General features: G+C 40.2%; 2 protein-coding genes across 2 annotated transcripts; both read left to right on the top strand.

Moving 5' to 3' along the window:
- Positions 1-504: 504 nt before the first annotated feature.
- lgalslb (lectin, galactoside-binding-like b) lies at positions 505-14,297 on the top strand. The gene is made up of 5 exons (XM_080450484.1): positions 505-774; positions 1,360-1,443; positions 1,545-1,633; positions 5,376-5,562; positions 8,062-14,297. Exons 1-5 carry the CDS (start codon positions 742-744, stop codon positions 8,203-8,205), a joined length of 537 nt encoding a protein of 178 aa, XP_080306610.1. The 5' UTR covers positions 505-741; the 3' UTR covers positions 8,206-14,297.
- A 1,430-nt stretch (positions 14,298-15,727) lies between these two features.
- Positions 15,728-19,474, top strand: LOC308099904 (uncharacterized protein). Its single transcript, XM_080448761.1, has 2 exons — positions 15,728-16,114; positions 17,695-19,474. Exons 1-2 carry the CDS (start codon positions 15,931-15,933, stop codon positions 18,660-18,662), a joined length of 1,152 nt encoding a protein of 383 aa, XP_080304887.1. The 5' UTR covers positions 15,728-15,930; the 3' UTR covers positions 18,663-19,474.
- The last annotated feature ends 2,483 nt before the right edge of the window (positions 19,475-21,957 follow it).

Genomic DNA, 21,957 nt, shown 5'->3' with positions numbered 1-21,957 from the left:
TCTATTAATGCCCATGGGCCATGGCTTGGTTTAATCATTCACTTAGTGAAGTATTCACTTAAAGGTAGGGTAAGTGATTTACTTTGGTTAAAATAAGTGTTAAATAGCTCTATATTCTGATAGTACTCATTGGTATAGAGTGTAAACAGAAAAAGCATTTTCAGTGCTCTCTCTGATTGGCTTAAATTGTGTCACCTACCTGGCTGAAAATGTATACTATATTCTGTTTACTTTTTAACAAAACAAAAAAAAAATACCCAAAAATATCACTTACCCTACCATCCTTTTACTTAGGCTGCTGAATGCTGAATGTAATCGCGTTAAAGTAGGTTGTTTTGTAGTATGTTGACCACCTGCTGAATCGTTTTAAAATTGTTGAGTCAAGCTGGACTATGATGCCCCCCCCCCGCAGAAATCAAGCTTTAACGGACACAGCAGAGCTTTGCCTTATTGGATGAAGGGGGTGAGTAAGATGTGTCTGATTAGGTAGCTCCAACAGACGGGGATTAAGCTTTTTAGCACCTTAATTATTATGAGCATACGTTACGTCAGGCAGCAACACACGGGAGAGGCTCCACGCTCCGGCGGGTGATTCCACTTGCCGCCTGTCTGTGTACATGTGTGAACGTGGAAGAGCGGAGCCCCCTGTCACAGACTCAGTGCCACGACGCTGACACATTCCACGGCAGGAGTCAGGACAGCCCCGTCTGATAAGCATCCTATGGTATTCTAGTGTTCAAGATGGCGGTGCAGGCAGCGGCAAGGGACGGCATAGTGAGTATTTTATGTATTGGAACAAAGCCGCCGGGTTTTAATTGCATTTCTTATAGTAATGTGTTTTGCGCGTAAATGGTTTCGCGATCGATTCTTCGATCCGCTACATTTGCAAAATGTTGCGCGCAAGGCTTGTTGTAAAATAAATGTGAGACAGCAGACAGGACGCGGTCCCGTTTCATCTGGGCGAGATGGATTCAATATATATGTTTCTGGTGGAATATATATATTATATCCTACACTGTAATGCCGATCAGTAGATGCTGTGCGTGTGCGTTTTTTACACGTGGAGCCACTGCACGAAACGGTCTGGTTGGAACCTGCTAGGATAATTTATCATTTCATTTATTCAGAACATGAGCGGGTGTTCTGCCAATCTACTGTATCTAAAAGCCCACCCATTCTATTCATTGTACACGTGAGGCCAGGCCACATATGTTTTATGAACAAATAATACAGAATCTAATGTGGTTCTCTGCGTTTTGTGATGTTATTATTATCTACGATAGACCGACCAGGTCGTGATATTAATTTGATTAAACAAATTATGTTCATTCGTGTCCCTTTTTCTAACTGGTTTTGAAGAATGTCCAAGATGACAACCTCAACGACTCCCTCGGCCCAGCTGGCCTTATCTCACCTGACAAGGAGGATATTTCGCGTCTCCTGGTAAGAATTGGATAAAGATGTATTATTCAGTATTTAGCACAGCTTGATTTATGTTTTTTAAACCGGTCTGTGCATCATGGCCCAATTTTGCATTCCGCCAGACGGTGCCATTCAACGGACGCATCCGTGGAGGCATGCGGCCAGGGAAGAAGATCATTGTCATGGGCATTGTTGACCTGGAGCCCACCAGGTAGGCATACATAGGCCTTTCACAGCATCAAACTGCCTTTATGACCTGTGGCTAATTTAAAGTAGACTAACACAGCCTTTTTAATTTGTACAAATGATGCAAAATACAATTAGCCTATTGTGCCTTCTGATTTTAGGAATAATTATGCATGTACAGTATAAGCCAGGGCCATTGTATAGAAGCTCTATTGTAGAAGAAGAGCCCCTAGGCAGAGTTCAACAACATCTGCTGCAGCTGGAACTGGAGGACAGACTGAGCAAAGCAATGCGTGGGCGTTGAGGAAGAATGGTGGCTTTTTGCATGAGCAGGGCGTTCCCTCTTGCCAACAGCCCAAAAGGACCCAGTCAACTAGGCTTGTTTTGGGTGTGTCCTGGGTCCTGACCACCCTACATGGAAACTTTTGTGTCCAACTTGGAAGAAACCTCCCCCATGACCTCATCAACTGAACTCATAGTTCTATTCCAACTGTCAGTGCTGTCCCAAATGCCCAGTTGCCTGGAACTTTTTCCCACATTTGTATTCTATTATTAAAATATATATTTAACCCATTAAGACCTGAGGCTGATTCTACAAATGCCTTCTAAATCCTAACAGTTTTCTGAAAAACCTATGTTGTAACTTGCTACATCAGTGGTGCTCAAACTTTTTCATTGATTGATTGATTGATGTAGTTTATTTAGAAAGACATGAGAATAGTACATGACAGTACATAACAGTACATGGAAGTACAAATTCACAATACAAGGTCTACTAAACTGGAAACCCTCATTAAGCATAACGCTTGTTTAAGATGAGAACCCCATGCACACAAATCATGATGAAATATAAGAGGCAGGCAGATATACACACTACTATACAGAATGTCATACAATCAGCTTTCAGGTTACTGGTATGACGAGAGAAAAAAAATATATAAATATATACAAAAGAGGAAAATGAAGGAGGGGGGGGGGGTAGGTTAAGACTTAGACAGGGGCCATTTTCGAATTGCAGCCTCCTGAAGGTGTATCTTTAGGGCAGTTTTGAAAGTGAGTAGGGTTTTACACTCCTTTACTCCTTTTGGTAGGGCATTCCACATTTTTGCTGAATAGCATGAGAACGAGTTCATACCCTTAGTTGAGCCAAATCTGGGTTGAACATGATCAGTGGAGCTGCCTCTGGTGTTATGATCATGGACTTCATTAACATTTTGGAAGTATTTTGACAAATACAGGGGGATCCCAATGTTGTGGTGTATCTTGAAGACCAGGCCCATAGCAAGTTGCTGTACTCTGTCCTCAACCCTAAGCCATCCAATCCTAGCAAAATGAGCAGGGGTTAGATGGGTTCTGTGATTGAGGCCAAGAAGTAGCCTTACAAGTTTGTTTTGGGATGTTTGGAGCCTTGTTTTTAAGGCCTTGGAGGTGTTGTGATACCATGAAGTGCATGCATAATCATAATGACCTTGAATGAGGGCCCCTGCAAGAATCTTCAGAGTATTCTTACTGACTAGGCGATCAATCCTCCACAAATAGCGTGTTGTTCGGTTGACATTTTTGATCACTTTTTCGGCGTTTTTGTTACCAGAGAGGTTTGCCTCCAAGATGGAGCCCAGGTAGGTAATTTCATCCTTTCTTTTGATGACATCATCACCCACTTTGATCGTGAAACTCTCTGCCTTGCTAAGGTTAGGACTGGACCCAAAGAGGATGGATTCAGTTTTACCCAGGTGTAATGAAAGTTTGTTATCAGAGAGCCAGATGCAGATCTTGTTGAGTTCGGAGCTGAGAGTTTTCTCAACCTGCAGCCTGTCCCTGTCCGAGACTAGCAGGGCCGAGTCATCTGCGAACAGGAACAGCTTGCAGTCGCAGGCCGATGACATGTCATTCACATATATCAGGAACAGTAAAGGTCCTAGTATACTTCCTTGTGGGACACCACAAGTCACAGGGAGGGGGGGGGACTGGATGCCGTTTACTTCCACCACTTGCTCCCTCCCTTCCAGGTAGGATCTCATCCAGTTCACTGACGTATCATCAAAACCTATTGCTTTGAGCTTATTGATCATAATTGGGTGATTGACGGTGTCAAAGGCCTTCTGGAGGTCCAGCATGACCATGCCGCAATATTTGCCCTTGTCGACATCTTGTTTGATAGAGTCGTTCAAATAGAGAAGGCATGTGTCAGTGGAGTGGTTTGTTCTGAAACCAGATTGGAATTTGTAGATTAGATTTTTTTCGGCAAGATACTTATCGACCTGTTCATAGACTATTTTTTCCATGACTTTCGAGATGGAGCTAAGAATAGAAATAGGGCGGTAGTTGCCAGGGTCTAATTTGTTTCCTTTTTTGTACAGAGGGGTCACCCTTGCTTTTTTGAAATCGTTAGGGACCCGTCCCTGTATGATGGAGAGGTTTATTATGTGGGTAATAATTGGAGCAATGGAGGCGGCCGAGTCTTTTAGAAATTTGGCGGGGATATTGTCGAGGCCTGTGGCTTTGTGTTGATGAAGAGCACTCAATTTTTTAAACACCTCTTCTGTTTTCACAGGGGAGAGTTTAAAATCATCTTTCCGTACACCCTGTTTTTCGTAAAATGAGTCAACATGCTCTTCACCATAGCACCCAGAGTGAGGGGGTAGTTTTTCAACCAAATCTGAGGTTATGGTCGTGAAGAATATGTTGAGGATTTTACTCACTTCATGTTTGGATGTGATGAGAGTGTCATTCACCTTGAGGCTTATGTTTGTAAACCTGGTTTTCAATTTCTTGCTGCAGCCTAGTAGGTTGTTGAATAGCTTCCAAAGCTCTCGTGGTTTGCTTTTATTTTCCTCAATTTTGTCATCGAGGAAGCTTTTTTCTGCTAATTCGAGCATGCGATTAACCTTGTTTCTTAGCTTGTTTCTTTCTTTTACAAGTTTAGCTACGTGGGATTCGAGACCTTTGTTAAAACACCTGGCGAGTTTGATCCTACCTTTATGAAGCTCATGTCATGTCATGTCAAGGAGCCCCAGAATTATATGTATTTGGCCACGGACCCCCATCTCAAAATATTTTGTTCTAATCTAGGGACACACAGAAGCAAAGATTTGAGTAAAAAAAACAGTTTAAAAATATATATATTCAAAGATTTGCACACATTTTCTAGGTTTTCAAAAGTAGCAGATCTACAAGCTCATAGTGCGGCACAAAGTATATCTGTTTGTTTTTTTTTTATCGTGACACACACTCATATATATGTAGCTAAAATCTAAAATGACACAGATGGTTTCCCGGTTTTAATGGGTTAAAATAATTATTGATCTATAAGCTGTGTGAAGTGAACCGTGAGCTTGTAGATCAGCTTTTTTCAATTTTGTCGTACAAGGAAGTAATATACAGTAGGGCTTAAGTAGTTAAGCAAAAGTTGCTTATACACGGATTATTCATAATTAACCAGCAATTGCTTTGCTCTTACACAGCACAAGGAGAATTATGTGTTTGACTTATCCTGGATTAGCTATTGCTCATTTCCCTATTAATGTTTCTCCGCAGGTGGGTCAGGACCCAAAAGTGGGTCACAAGTTGTTGTGGTTCAGATTCATAGGCAAAGATCATAGAAGAATATTGCCATTTCTTATTCTTGACTTTGTAGTTGATGTAAAACGCAGGTCACAGTGTGAAACCAGTTAAGAACCACTGTTCTGCATCTTATCTCACCTTGTATGCATGCTGCCATCATATGCCAATACTGCCCTCACTCATTTTGGTCCTTCCTCACTCAGCTTTGATGTCAGCCTGACATGTGGCCGTGGCACGGAGAAGGAGGAGCCTCTGCATGACGTGGCACTGAAACTTACTGCACGATTTGCCGGTCGCCAGTTTCTGCGCAACGCCCGCATCTCAGGGAAATGGACACAGGAGGAAGCCTCCACCGATTACTTCCCCTTCATCCCTGATCAGCCCTTCAGGGTAAACCTGTCCTTTGTTATACGCTGCATTTATTTTAACACGTTATTTTCTGTGTTCCCATTTACATGTCAGGTATTTGTACCATTCTCTTATCCAAAATGTCAGTGAGTAACACACTTGGAGCACAATACCTTTGTCAGAAAGACATTCATATTACATGTTAGATTACACTTATGTTGTCATATTTCTCTGAAATTGTTCTTGTTTTACATGGGGGCAGATATACTAATAAAGTATAGCAGTACAGACAGCATGGTTGTTAATGGAAATGCTTGTTGAAATGCTGAGATGGATAGAAGGGATGCTGAAAGGGTGACCACATGGCACATTATAGGTTGGTTTTGCTTACAAGAGAGAGACCAAAAGTGCATGTCTTAATCACCACAGTGGAATATTTTCTGTACATTTCAAGCATTTAGCAAATGCTTACTAGAGAGTAAGTAGTAATTCATGGGCAATAACTATTGCGCAGGATATAATAGATGGCTAAACACACTGGGGATTGAACCTCAGATTTATAGGATGGTCTCAACTATACACAACAGTGTTTTTCTTCATTCAAACTCCAGAGCCATTTGTACTGAGTGTTAACATTAGCATATGCTTCTGTTTCTAGCTCACCAGCATTACACACAACTAGGTCTTTGTAGGGTTTCAGATCCATAGTGCCTGGACAATATTATGTAGCAAATGCTCCTGCATCCCAGAAATATTTATTTGCAATATTGGCAAAGTGCAAGTCAAATACGTATGAGCCATGCAAAGAAAGCTGTTCTTAACCACACAGCATTTGTTTACTAACCATAATCTTATTTCTGCTCTACAAGACAACCATTATTTCATAACGAGCTGTAGGGTATCACCTGCTCGTGTTAGATGAGGGGTGTGTGTGTGTGTGTGTGTGTGTGTGTGTGTGTGTGTGTGTGTGTGTGTGTGTGTGTGTGTGTGTGTGTGTGTGTGTGTGTGTGTGTGTGTGTGTGTGTGTGTGTGTGTGTGGTGTGTGTGCGCGTGTGTGTGTGTGTGTGTGTGTGTGTGTGTTGGGAGGGGGGCTGTTGGGGGCAACAGCATGTATGCCTGATGTGTAATTTGCATGACACCTGAGGGCATTTCTGCTCTGTGAAGTCATATTATGCTCTAATAATTCAGAGATGAAAGGAAGTATCTCTCAAGCTGGTTGACTATAAATATACTAGAGGGTTTCGTCCCGCAAAGGTATATCCTACAGTACATTTGAATGTGTGGCTTTTAATCTATACTATGTCACTATTTAAAAGGGTAATACATATATTTTTGTTGTCATCGCTTGACAAAATGGTTATGTGTACAGACTGGAACATACATTAACATTTTTGATAATTATTTTTCAAAAGTGGATATAGTACATAGAGCATTCTTTTTCTTTTTAAGTGGATAGTACATATAGCATTTTGCAAAAAAAATCTCCATGCGTTTTTTCTCTGTCCTGTTTTCGCTTACACCATAAAGCTGGACATGTCAAAACGTCTGTCAGTTGCCATTTTGGAAGGCAGCGTTTCCGACACTCAACACAAAAGATAAGCTGATGACTGACCCCCTGACACGTGTGTCAAATTCTTTGTGAAGGAAAAGAACAGAGGTTAAAGGATAAGAATAGAGTGAACAATAGTCTCCAAGCACAGTGATGGCTGACAACCCGTTCTTAGCCATCACAAGCATGTATACACACCTGTCCACCCACTCATAGCATGTATTGTACACACACGCGCATGCACGCACGCACGCACGCACGCACGCACGCACGCACGCACGCACGCACGCACGCACGCACGCACGCACGCACGCACGCACGCACACACACACACACACACACACACACACACACACACACACACACACACACACACACACACACACGCAAGCTAGCTAGCTAGCTAGCTTTCTGTTAAAGTTTCATTGTTTGTGTTCTGGGTTTTGAAGCATGGTCACCCAGTCATGATTGTATCACAGACTTGGGGGTGGGGTGTTTTGAGAGATTAAGGCTGTGGTGGATTAAACCAAGTGCCTCTTAGATTCTGATCCATGTGGATAAACTGATGATGTGCTGTGGTTTGGAGTATGACGGTTCCCTTCTCTCATCACATGCAGATGCGTCCTCCTCTACATTGGTGTCCTGTCGCACGTTTCACCTCATTCATCTTTTTCGTTTTCAGTACCTGAATAATCTTACAATGAACACCAGAAGAGTAGGCAGGATACCCATTTAGGGGTTTAACTGTTGGATGAAAGCTGTGGAAAAGAGGCAGGAAAATGTTGAATTTTACCTGCTTTTTCGCTGGCCTGCTTTGCACTTAGAACTGTGTGTCCAAATATGGCTTGCAAGTGACGCCGGATGCTTATGAATTGTGAATGTGTTTATTCATTTAACTACATCTCATATTAATTATATTTGACAATATACATTAAACCTATGTCTCTCTACCCATCTTTGTCTCTCTCACACTCCCTCCCTCCTCCTTCCAGATTGAGATCCACTGCGAGCACCAGAGGTTTCGAATATTTGTTGACGGACACCAGCTCTTTGACTTTTATCACAAAGTAAAATCGTTGGTGTCTATCGACACAATACGGATAAACGGAGGACTACACATCACCAAGCTTGGTTAACCCCTACATCCAGCTGCCGCCGTGGCTGTGTGTGTGAAAAAGAAGCAAGGACTTAACCACAGTTGGAACACACTCACACATAACATCATCATCATCAACATCCACAACCCATCACTCAACACTACGACAAAGAATCGTACAGTAGCAGTTCACAATAGGTCACCCGCTTTGACAAGTTTGAATACTTTTTCCCTCTTTCCCTCTGTCTTTTTTATTTCATGCTCAATTCTATTATATAACCAGGGTCTGATTTATTTTCTTTCGTTTTCTTTTTTCTCGGGTCTTGACCTGATTCGTTGTTGCAGCGCAAAACCTTGCTCTGTTGCTGGAAGTAGTAGTCTTGGTCTAGTTCCAGTATTGTTGGACCAGGGAGCTCACGATATAATAATAGCAGACTATTTTATTTTTTATCTATGGTCCCTTAGGGATTTCTACTGAGACAGAGGCTGTAAAATACAGTAGTATTACAGCAGTAATAGATAGTTTAAGCCTGGAAAATACTTTTCAAATAGGAAAAAAACTATTCCTCAAGATGGAGTATTTATCAGTCAGTGTGAAACATAAAATCAACCATACAACCTGCAACTACAGTATGTGCTCCAGAAAACCTTATAAATTAACTAAAGAAAAAAGAAAAGAAAAAACGATTGGACATAAGAACTTGCACTACCAACAATTGTAAAACAATTGATGGAACCTGATAAAGCGTAAATATTTTCCCATTAAAAGTGGAGCATACTGTAACAGGTTCTGCATTTTCCTTTAGATGTCTCTTAACTGCACCTGAGACAGGAAATGCATATGACTGTTCCTGGCTTGTAAAAGATAAATTGTTAAAGACAGTGCAGTATTATGATTCAGGTGCTATTTTCCCCCCTCTTCTCTATATGCTGGGGTATCGCCATGTCTCCCAGCAGACCCCATGCATCTCGCATCCCTTGCTTGGGTTTGTAGTTGTCATAGTAACATGTTTCAGACTCCACAGCCTAAATACAATAATGGATTTGTGAAATCATGACAATGTAGCAGTCTTGTGGAGCATACTGTACTCTGTGTGCGTTCAAAGTAATTTGCAACCATTCCTGTAGCTAGTTAGGTGTTGTGCACTGACTTAAGTAGAGCTAATAAATAGAATGTACGATGCACGTTTTGAGAATTGTTTACATTGAGAGGGAGGTAAAGTGGAATAGTTAGCAAAAGGTCTGAATCCAAATTGTTTGTGGTGCAGAGTTTTTTAACAGGTTTGCCTACATTTGTGGTCATTACACATTCCATTTGAACCTAATCAGAACTGTACAGAAGATATGCTACTTATTCAAAAAAAGATGGTGATCTAGAGGTGTGCATAGTTGAGCTGTGTGGCTCATCATGTTTCATTTGGAGTGTTGTTTCTGGCCATTATAATAGTTTAGCAGATGGACAGCCTCGCTAAAATAGTTTCACAAGCGCTTCATGGCTAACTAAAAAACACTTAGGGTTTCGAAAAGGTCGCTCTTACAACAGTACTAGCTGTTGAGGCCCAGATGGTACTTTGAATTTACATTCATGTTTTCATGAAGTATTAGCAGACTCATAGTGATGCACAAATATATTATGTCTCAATATTTGGTTGCACAGCTATTTCTGTTGTAGTCCAGTCTCAGTCCTGTTATTCATGTGTACTGTATGTTCTTCGTGTCTACGTAGCCATTCCACACGAATGTATCTAGACCAAGATGAGGTAGCAATAGGGTAAACATTTTCAGATTTTGCAGAGGTTATAAATAATCATGTATCTAATAAGAGAATGTGATGTCACCCCATTGAAATTCATAGTGAAAACCTCTCAAGATGGTGCTACCTGTCCATTGAACTCCAATTAACGGTTCCTCAAGCTATACTGTATAGTACAGCCATCAAACTTTACCTAAATTGTTAAGGTGATCTATCTAAACTTTAGGCAGGTTTTCTATCTAGTTTATTGATACACAGCATCAGCAGTTGCAGTCTAGTGTTCTAGGTTGAGTGTCTGTGAGGTTTATATTTTACGTTCATGTGTGGCTTTAAATGTTTTAATTTTAAGTAGTAAAAAAAAAAAGTTAAATCAGACAATTTGGGTGCTGCTACAGCCAAATCTGGAGTGTGAATTTAACTTGTGATTGTAAAAAACTGATTTCTCAAAAATATAGTAGCAGTGAGTAACAATACTGAGTAGTGACCCCAGAACATGACTAAGCAAAACTGCCACCTCCAAAGGTCAGTCTCATGCCAACATCAGACACTGTCTCGTGTCTTCTGCCCACTTGAAAATCTCACGCTGGAACCTCAGAAGCTGGGCTCACTGAACAAAGCGCTGTAGCAGGAGGAGGGCTATTGTGACCCATCAAAGACCTCTGTTGTGTTCGGGGCAGGCTTGCTTATAGGTGCCCACTGCCTTTCCATTCACAGTCAATGCAAATGAAGACGCAAACAGTTGGGCTGAAACTATTGGCTCTATACTATAGAGCCAATAGTGTGACTCACGTACACAACAGATGTTGGATTGAATTCACGAAGCATCAAGTTGTTTTTTGAAAAAGGGAGCAAATGATATGGTGCATGTTTAAGCCTGCTTATCTTCAGTGTTACACCAGAATTGCCTCAGTACTGATCATAATGTGCTGGTGAAGGTTGCTCACCACTTGGTAGCTGCTGCAAATTTGGATTAAGCCATGTCTGTTGAGGGTCATTGGCTTTCCTATGGAGGTGCTTTGTCTGTGAACTTGACTCTGTAAGCTCCTCAGTGCTGAAAAGAACAGACGACTGAGTGTGACTGATGGGTGCTGTAACTCATGTTAACGAAGTTTGCCTTTGATATTTGAGCAAAATATTACAGAGAACCTTGTTTTTATCATCCTGTTACCGGCGCTTTTTTTCTTGGCTGGTCAGTGGTCACACAGGGTCTTCCTAAACTAAAGAGTGCTCCTTTTTGCATGACTGGCACTTGTTTACTTAAAGTTTGAGCACAAACGGAAAGGATGCCGTCGAGTTAGACCATTTGTGGACCAATGCAATCTGCAACAGCATTGTGGGTGCTATCTCTTGTGCTGCAGTTCTTGCCATTAACAGTTGAACAACATACTTGAGTTTATTGCCATTATATGATGTAACTCTATGCCAAGGGTTCACAAACATTTAAGGACCCCCAAATACAAGCTCTCACAATGTGTCGCTATTTAAAAAAATGCTTTTACATTTTTTACAATAATGACATGCCCAAAATAGGGACTCCAGGTTGAAAGTGGTTAAACTGGCACAATAATCTTATGAATTGAATTTTAACTAAATCTTTCTACTGTATATGTTTTTCTTTTATGTTTTCCTTGGGGCCTCCACTTTGAAAACCTGTACTCAATTCCCTCCATGTATCATTGACACTTGGTAGTGGAAATTGTTTAACATTGACAATGATACAATTTCTGTGTCACATGTCATGAAGAATCGTGTTTTGGTTTCTGTTTGTGTGACATTTAAATTGCTGGCTGACAGTGGTTAATAGGTCAAACCATATGGTCTTGCTCTTGTGCTGTGCCTGTTGCTAGGAAGAATGGGGGAGGGAGATAACACATGACAACTTCCTGATTTCAAAGGCTTGTTCCAGAGAGGACCATTTGCAGGGTTCTCAAATGGAGAATGTAGAGAATTGTGTGTGCATGTGTGGTATATGTTTTTCCATTGTGCACATAAACTGTGCTGTAACGTACCTACACAGTATGGCATTTCTATGCACTATTTCTGGTAACTATTCAGTGTGGTACAGTTCAGCATGATGGAAGGGCAAAGCAATTTGGGGCTGGCTCAGTGAGACCATGTAATGTACAGTATATGAAGCATCTCCTTTATGTTAGTTGATGCTCAAGTGACTTAAAGGAATACTACTCTATTTTGCCCCATGTCCTTATCTGTAGGAGTAATAATCTGTCAATGCTCACTGTATCACAGAGGCAGCCAATCTAATGGGTGGTTTATACTTCGTTGTGTGACGGCATCGCACACTGAAAATAGATGATCTACAAGCTCACAACACACCGCACTGCGTTGTAGATCTGTGATATTCGCTGCATGACACCAGTTTTAATTTTTAAGTCTAAATCCCCCTTAAAGCACCACAGATTGGCAGCAAAGAACCAAGCATTTGCTGTGAATTCTGGGTATTGTAGAAAAGCTCCATGTTCAGAATCTGACCGAAAATCTATTGGTATTGCATGCATTCAAAAGCGGTTTTACGTCGACATGGTCAGCTTATGGTCACAAATTGATTAAACATCCACAATGACAGTGGAGAATTATTTTAAGCAAATTATTTTCGACTGCAATGGAAAGCAAGGATGATGAGACTGTGTCTTACCCATAGTAAGCCTAGTGCAGTATGGCATTTGTGCAATGGAAAACCTCTTCAGATGTAATAGATTTTTTGATTATGTAAAAACAGCCCCTGATCTTCCAATGATCCCATTTCCAGGACAGAGATTCTAAAATTCTGATGGATGGATGTACTTTCTTATTTAAACCTTTCTGAATGTTGTTAATTCCCCATTGTAAGTTGATATATAAACGATGTGGGCAGTGAAATAGACATCTCTTCCTTCTCTGTTAATTTGGATACACTTCCTTCTTCCCACCTGTTGTGTTGAAAACACATCTTTTGCACTTTGGACTTTGGAATTCTAGGGTCTGGACTGGAACAGTATTCTAAATAGTTTTTTGTGTTGACCATTATGTTGTTCTTTGCTCATGACCTAGAAAATTACACGACCCACTGGGCTTCCAACCGACTAGTGGGGAAAGATTGGTTCAAAGAGAAAGCCTAGGTCAATTGTGTTAACCTTGCCTTCATACTTTGGATGTACATATTTCTGAACACAGTTTTTACATGGGGTGGGTGGGGTGTAACAGAATTAAACAGAAAGCATTTAGTTATGCATGCGTTATGAAACTAAGCTACTACCTGGACATTTTGCAAAATCAAACAAACATTTTTGATTCAGTCAAGCATGTGCTTTTCCCCAGCAATGTTTCTTTGTGGTTAGGTTTTATTTTCCTATACAGTATGTACAAATGTAATTACAGATTAGTAGCCTACTTACGGTACCACATTTGACTAACCTGTGCAAATTCTTTGAATATTGCTGCACTAACATAAGCATTAGGATGTGTAACGGCCAGGATTTTAACCCGGGTCTCCCGCGTGGAAAGCCACGTGGGAGACTAAAGACTAAAGGGAATTCCCTATAGCCTGGGGGAGATATTAGGCTTTTGGTCATCAGGCAGAGGCTCTGAGCCACTACTGCTACAGATGCACATAACAGGAATAGTATAACATATAGGTACTTAAACCTATGTTTTTATCTTTTTCGGCTAAATTAATATGTAAAAGTGCTTACTCGCACTGTTATTGCGGGTACACTATGATGTCTTTGGAAAGAAAACTATAAAGTGTCCTGTGTGGATGTACGCTGACCTCTTTGTAATTTTTATTGTATGACTGTATCATTTCTATTTATTAAGTTGAATAGTAGGGTATGGGTATTGAAAAATGAGGAATCATATTATTTAAAATAAATTGCATCGGCTTTGAGGCGATTGAATCAAACGTTAGAAAACACATGAAAATGTTTAGCTTCTTAAAAAGAGCTTTCAAAGTATCTTCTTTTTTATGGAGGAAGTTGGTTCTGCCATCTGTTCTTATCTTCAGTAAAACAGATGGCATGTGCAATTGGAAACGCATCTAACATTTACATAATGAGATGCTTTCATTATGTTTTACAATGTCCAGCCTTTAAGTTACCAAGACCAGTAGCCCTATAATAGCCTCTCTTAAAAGACAGTGCCTCCTTTATTTTGGCCAACATTTCACTTGCCAAATTTAATTACGTTTTTTTTTGTACTGTATTTTTTTAATTGACTTTGATATGAATAACCCATGGTTTTGACCTAGGTAAACCACTTTTAAGTGTTTCTGATTAAGTAATGTTGAGGTTCCCATTTGGTTGGTGTCTCTTTTTTTATTTTATTTCCTTTTTTTTCCCTTCACAAAATATCTTTATTTTATTTCTTATTTTTAAATGTTTGATGGGAATTAATTTCCAAATCTCCACACATCACCAGATGTAGTTGATCCACAAGGGCTCCAGTTCTGTTACTTTGACATTGTTTATAGTGTCATTGACTGTGCACTAATGTGATGTTTAAATGAAGGCAGTCCATTCTACGATTGTGTTATCGCTACTAAAACATTTTCCTCCTTGTGCTTTTGTAAAAATGGCTACTTTGCAGACCAATAAACTTCTCATCTTGGAATAGGTTTGTGTTCAATGCCATTCCTTCTGAAAATCCTGTGAATGCCAAGCCCTTGGCATGAAAGCAAAGCATGCTCTTACATCAACAAAAATTAAGAGGCCGGGTAATTTGTAGAGAGGACAATGGGCAAATCAAATTATTCAAGTTGACTTTAATTATTTTAAGGTATCAACAAAATAGAATAGAAATTGATGACGTGGTAATACATGCTTCCTCCTGGCAGTTTTTATTGTCCACTTTATAAATCATTATGGTGCTTGTGGTAATACAAAATAAATAAAAACACCTGCTTCGCTTTCTCAATAAAGATGCTTTTGCAGTGTATGCGCTGCAGCTACTCCACCAACGTACCTGTTGCCTAAATTTCATTCAGGTGTAGGCCTACACAGCCTTTGGATTTCCTGTGATAAAGGTAGATTTTAATGAATTGTCATCCTAATCTTCAAACCAGTCAACCAGTGAACTCAGTGGTGTATGAAGGAGGATTAAAGGGATACTTCACTCTCGGGCCGGGGACACATTTAAAAAAAATATTAAAAATAAATGAAAAAAGTTATGAAAAATTCATGGCCCCTCACGCATTAGTAGGACACTCTAATGCGTGAGGGGGCCATGAATTTTCCATAACTTTTTTCATTTATTTTTAATATTTTTTTTAAATGTGTCCCCGGCCCTAAAGTGAAGTATCCCTTTAAATAACTAATGATCACAATGTTTTCAACTAGTGGGGGTGGGGGGGTCCAAAGATCGGAACAGAATGATCAGTTGATGTGGCAATATATATTTTTATTATTATTATTTCATTACTATTCTTGAGCAGTGGACATCCTATCCAGCAGGTGTCAGTGGTGCAAAATGGTGGACGTCCAACGTGGGAAAAGGGAAATGCACTAAGGAAGGAATGTGAGAGGAGTTCTGTGGTAGCCTGACACTCAGCCTGAATTTTCATTTCGTTTCACTCCATTATTCAGTCTGAAAGCCCTCTCAATGCAGCGCAGTTCTGAGATGGGGGCGTGGCCAAAGTGGGACTCCACTATGAGCCAACGCGATTGGTTCATACTGGATTGTCCCGATCCCGATTCGTCGGTCAGATTTTCAACCGAGCAACACCCGCCTTCGAAAGCGTCACCAGACCCTGAATGCTAGGCAAAGGATTCAGGGGGTGGAGCCAGGCTAGTTCTGTGGTTGTGTACAGTGACAATCTCAGCTCCTTTATGGAGCAAGCAACCAATAACTTATTCAGATATTCATCCAAACTGTTGCTCCTAAATGGCAATCTGGAATATAAATGCTGAACCATTTACAACTTAGTTGTAAGTAAAGCGAGAAGCACCTTCTTGGGGAGAAACCAGGGAAGAAAGATCATCTGTGTGTGTGTGACTGTGTGTGTCTAGTTGAGCCTTCAGAATGTGTGAGATCCAGCTGCTCAGAGCGCTCGTCACTGAACGACTGGCCGTGGCTGCTGATGAGATCTTCGGGCTGGTAGAACAAACCATCGCGGAGTTCCGAGATGAAGTTGTTCGGTCGAAGAGTGAGATCATAGAGTTACGAGACGAACTGAATTCACTGAAAACTGATATGTGCACAGCAGGTCTGTATTTACTTACATATATGTCAATATCTGTCTAGATTTTACGTATATGCCTACTGTATCTATAATTTTATTATATGGTTGTTGTGACGTTGAGGGGATGTATTCCCTTGTCGCAACACAGCTAACCCGAGGTAAGGTTAAATAGGGTGGCTAGCCCAAGGCTAATAATATGAGACCGTTAGCTGTAGTATACAACCCTCGTAGACGTATTTATGATTCTGACGTCTTCAATCTACGAGAGTTGTAGGGTTCACGCCCCATGATGGAGACATGGACTTTCTGCACTATGCCCCTTAGACACTCCAAACATGTACAAATTGAAAATAAAAGGTGCTTACCCCCACGCCCCGAATGTTAACTCTCGCTACGGGGTAGTAGTTTAATGTAATAATCCATATCTTTCAATAAAGAAGTGTTTTAATGCCGTCTGTGGCCGAACGCCATTAATAACATTAAAATGTGTTTACATTTAGTGTAATTCCGGGTTTCACCGGATGCGCCCCGTCGCTACCCGTCACTACCGCCCATTGGGAACTAACGACAGAATCGGCCACAGACGGCATTAAAACACTTCTTTATTGAAAGATATGGATTATTACATTAAACTACTACCCCGTAGACCCAGTTAACATTTGGGGCTTAGGGGTTAGCACCTTTTATTTTAAATTTGTACATGTTTGGAGTGAGCACCTTTTATTTTAAATTTGTACATGTTTGGAGTGTCTAAGGGGCATAGTGCAGAAAGTCCATGTCTCCATGGGGCGTGAACCCTACAACTCTCGTAGATTGAAGACGTCAGAATCATAAATACGTCTACGAGGGTTGTATACTACAGCTATGAGACCGTGACGTGTGCTGTGTCTAGTTATGTCTAGTTAACTCAGTCTAACATAACTTCAACATAACTTAACTTCCTTATCTTTCCCTCCCCAGAACCACCTGTAGCCAATATATGTAGCCATACAGTGACACCTCCCTCAATAATATGTATACATAGTACCCCAGCGTTACACAATCACATTTTCCTTCTACTGACTGTATAGGGACAAAATGTCTGTAGGCCTATTGTAGGCTACAATACAGTTCTAAGATTGAACCCATCCCTTCTCAACCCTTCCTAAGTGGCTGTGACCAGCAACAATTATTTGTGTCAGATAAAGGATTTTTGCAACTGTCTCAACCCTTCCTAAGTGGCTGTGACCAGCAACAATTATTTGTGTCAGATAAAGGATTTCTGCAACTGCACGGCATACCTGGGTAAGATAGCAGCACATTTAGAATGGCACAAAGAGAGGAAAATATATAATCGTAATCAAACATAAAAACTGCCTATGATAAGAGGTAGAAACATAGTGAAAAAGCAACAAGACAGAAGCCTTATGTATACTTTGCTGGCCGCCCAAAATCACAGATTTTCAACTAAAAAAGCAACGGCAAGCTAGTTGAATATCTGCTATTTTTGGCAGCCAACACAATCCCACGACAAAGTTTAAATTAGGGTTAAGGGTGACAAGATTAGGAACAGGTCTGGAATAGGTACTTGGATTGAAATAATGCCAATTTCTTTCTCTTATCAGAGCCAAACCAAGACCACAGCACAGATGGCCTGTTTCCACTTCAAAACGAGGGCAAACATCACCAACGTCAATCGCAGATCAAAGAGGAAGCAATGGAAGTCATCACCCCAAGACTGGAGGATGAGGCATCACATAGCATGAATAGTCCTCATGACCAAACAGAAGTAACAGCTTACAATCAGGCGCCATCTCCAGACTGTCCCGTCATCGCACTTATTAACAAAGGAGACGATAAGTGGAATCCCTGCTTGGAAGAGCATCAGGTGGTAAGAGATCACATACCCCAAGAACAGATCAAAGAGGAAGTAAAGGAAGTCATGATCCCAAGAATTGAGGATGAGGCGTACCCTAGCGTGAAAAGTCATTATGACCAGTCAGTAGTAACTGCTGACAATCAGGCCCTCTTTTCAGAGTATTCCAGCGATGCACTTGGATCTCAGCTGGTTTCGAGTCCACTGCATCAAAGTCAAGCTGGCTCTTATCAAGCTGACCGTTCTGTTCCAGCCTCCTTTGAATATCTTATATCCGCCGGGGTGTCTGTGGATACCATTTGCGACGTGTGCGGAAAGCGGTGTGGGTCCAAAAACGGTTTGACTGAACATCTACAAACACACCCAGAATTCAAGTTCTGCCATGTGTGCTGTGCTTGTTTTAAGAAGGACATTGACCTCATAAGACACATGGAGGAGAATCATGAGGGGGAGAAACCGTTCAAGTGCCACGACTGTGGCAAGGCATTTCTGCGTAGAGACAACTTGGTAATGCACGTAAGGATTCACACAGGAGAAAAGCCCTTTGGGTGTCCTTTCTGTGGGAAATCATTTGCTCAAAGCTCATATCTTTCCATACATAAGAGAATCCACACTGGCGAAAAGCCATTTTGTTGTAGGGTGTGTGGCAAAAGTTATAGCAAAAGCGTGTCTAGAAATAATTGTTTGCGAGAGCACAGATGTAAAAATGGCATGTAGCTGGAGGTATTGTGGTACAAGATTGCTTTATACTATAGGCTATATTAATATTATTTCTATTTTAAATTGTAATATTTGTATTTCTCTGCTCGTCGTACCTGTACGTACCTTAGCGAATCATACCGTACCTTAGGACACTGACTCACTCACCACCCCAGCCACAATCTATTCATGCCGTTACTGTGACCACCTTTTTATCAAGAGCCATACCACCAGATTTCTGAACTGTTTCCACCTGGCTAGCATCAGAATGTTGCTGAGCAACGCCTGTTACCAAGAGGTCCTGGTAACAGACCGCCACACATTACCTTTCTGTATGCATAGACTGTAGGGGCGCTCTGCTGATGTTGTATGTCTCACCTGCACATGAGACTATGCTATTTTTACATTCTCATACCATTGCCATATATATATATATATATATATATATATATATATATATGGGATAAGGGATATTTGAATATCTGAATTGTTTTCTTGTTATTTCCTTCTATTGATCGATCGATATCTGTCCATCCATCCATCCTATATACAGTACAGTACGTACACAAAAGGATATGTATAGTAGTAAAAGACAGGTTGCGAGGGTAATGCTTTGGTGAGACTACAAGTCAAGTTCATTGCCACATGACATGCTTACAGGTGTAAAAGAGTGGGTGGTTTTCTTTTTTCCCCCCATGCAAGCTCATGAATTGCAATTACAGAATAGATCATAAGAGTAGAGGGAAAAAAGAAATGTCAAATAAAGCATCAATTATTCATAAGGTGTGTACTTAATAAAAGCAGAGTGCCTCAGTCTCTCATGCAAGTAGCAGCAGTTATGGAATATGTAAAAAAAAAAAAAAATATATATATATATATATATATATATATATATATATAGTATATATATATATATATGGCAATGGTATGAGAATGTAAAAATAGCATAGTCTCATGTGCAGGTGAGACATAAGCCCTATAAATAGGACTATGCACTTAAAAAAACACATTTATAGGTTTTTTTAAGTTAGGGGTGTACAATGGTTGGTCCACAATATTACTTTTCTTTAAGTGAACTTCCATCACTGTGATGACCACTGTGACCACACCGCCCACTTCACACTGGGTGTGATTTTTAAATGTACTGTACATTTTTGAGAAAAAAAAATCTTCCTCATATTAATACCCAATGATCATTATTTACGATGAAGTAGGACTATGGCACTCCCTCTTTAAGTATTTCTAATTGCTAATAATTTAATTATTTAAATTATATATATATATATATATATATATATATATATATATATATATATATATATATATATATATATATATATATATATATATATATATATATATATATATAATTATTATTATTTTTTATTATTTTTCAGCCAGAGACTCATCCCCCCTCCTCACACCACATAGTGACTTGGGCAGTCCTTTGTGCCCATCTATGTTTTATTTGTGCCTTCAGGCTCCACAAACAAGCTTGACCCCCATATGAGAGCTTAAGACCTGTACCGTCTGTTCTGTTCTCTTGGATTACTGACTCCTGCTTTGACTCTGGCACTGTCTGTTCTTTTGGATTACAATACTGACTCTCTGGCGCACTTGCACATGGATGTATTTAGAACCTTGAGAGATGCATGTTGAGGACGACTGATTTAATAGACTCATTCATTGTTCATAGGCTAGATAGATAATATTAATTAATATACACTGTTGATATACTTACAGTATATTACCCAGATAATCACTGTTGATTTGTTCACATGCACACACACAAAATCAATGCAAAGAGTAATAATTCCAAAAGATTCAGTAAAAGTAACTCAATAAAAACTGAGTTTTTAGGAGAGACTGCCAATCTTATCTCAAGACTTATCTCAAGACTCTGATGGCAAAGGCTTGATCAAGGTTTCACCTTGAATACAATATTATTTCATTTTACGTTTTATCTGTTTCATGTTCCCAGCTTGTTATATACTATGAAATAAAGTTTCTGTATCTGCACATCAGTTTTATTTCTCCATCAATCTTTATAGTGGGAAAATTGGCAATATTGTAAATTGCGGAGCAAGAACAATCATCCTGTATGGAGGCAGAGGGTAGCACCTTGCACCTGGTTATCAAAACTGCTGGTTGAGTAACCACCTTTGATAACCTCTGTTTAGAGAGGTTCACGCTCTCCAATAAATTACTTCATTTGAAGTACTTAATCTGTATGTGGTCTGCAAGAACATAAATCAAATTCACCTTCGGTAGGGCTAGGAGGGAGAGACAGAGAAATAACTCCTGTTCGAAAGAGGAGGGACAGCACATGCATGATGACTGAACACGTGCAATCTGAATCTGACTGCTACAGGTTCATTTATACTTTATGTCACTTACTAAAAATTAGTGATTTTCAGCGAGTGACATTTGTCATGCGACAAAGTACATATAAATTAGGCAAAATTAGGCTAAGTGTGTGTGTGTGTGTGTGTGTGTGTGTGTGTGTGTGTGTGTGTGTGTGTAGGCGATTGAGCTCATTTGGGCAAACTGTTATATTTATAACAGGTAATAGCTATTTATATATTATGTAATACTTATTAGGTTATGTAACTCTATGAATAATGTACATTATCATGTGCCCCCATCTAGTGGTTGCCATGGAAAATACAGCTATTGCAGCATCAAACCATATAATTTCTGTTTCTGTTCATGACAGACAGACAGACAGACAGACAGACAGACAGACAGACAGACAGACTGACTGACTGACTGACTGACTGACCGTCTGTTTGACTGACTGACTGATAAAGTATAAATGTGTCTATGTCTCTATTATTTGTCACTCCTAACGATGAGACCTCCACTCATATAATAGTTTTGTGAAGCTTTTAAAGAGCAGGGCATGGGAGAAAGGATGCATCTAGGCTATTCCTAATCAACAGATCCAATTATTATTTCTGCTTCATCTAGCCATATTTTACTATTCTGCTGCGTTTTCAGAAGGTTTTCTTTTCTTTTTTCTTTTTCCTCAAGATGAATTAACCTAATGCATCCATTCTTAATGACCAGACGTCTAATGTAGCCTATCGCACTGGATGACTGATTGAGTCTGTCATGGGATAAGGAAATGTAACCGCACAGCACAAGACCAGCAGACACATGCTTGAATGAAGTGAGGATGAACTAAAGAAGGACAGCTATACACCCAGCTATTCACTGGGTGGACGCAGCCCATAGCTGGCCCCTGAGTGTTTCTCAACCTTTTCAGGCCGTGATGACCCCCCCAAATAATCATATTTGACGTTTTTTAACT

Source organism: Gymnoscopelus braueri (assembly GCF_963280865.1).
Source record: "Gymnoscopelus braueri genome assembly, chromosome: 14".
Classification (NCBI taxonomy): domain Eukaryota; kingdom Metazoa; phylum Chordata; class Actinopteri; order Myctophiformes; family Myctophidae; genus Gymnoscopelus; species Gymnoscopelus braueri.
The sequence above is the reverse complement of the archived record's forward strand: the minus strand, read 5'-3'. Positions and strand labels throughout refer to the sequence as shown.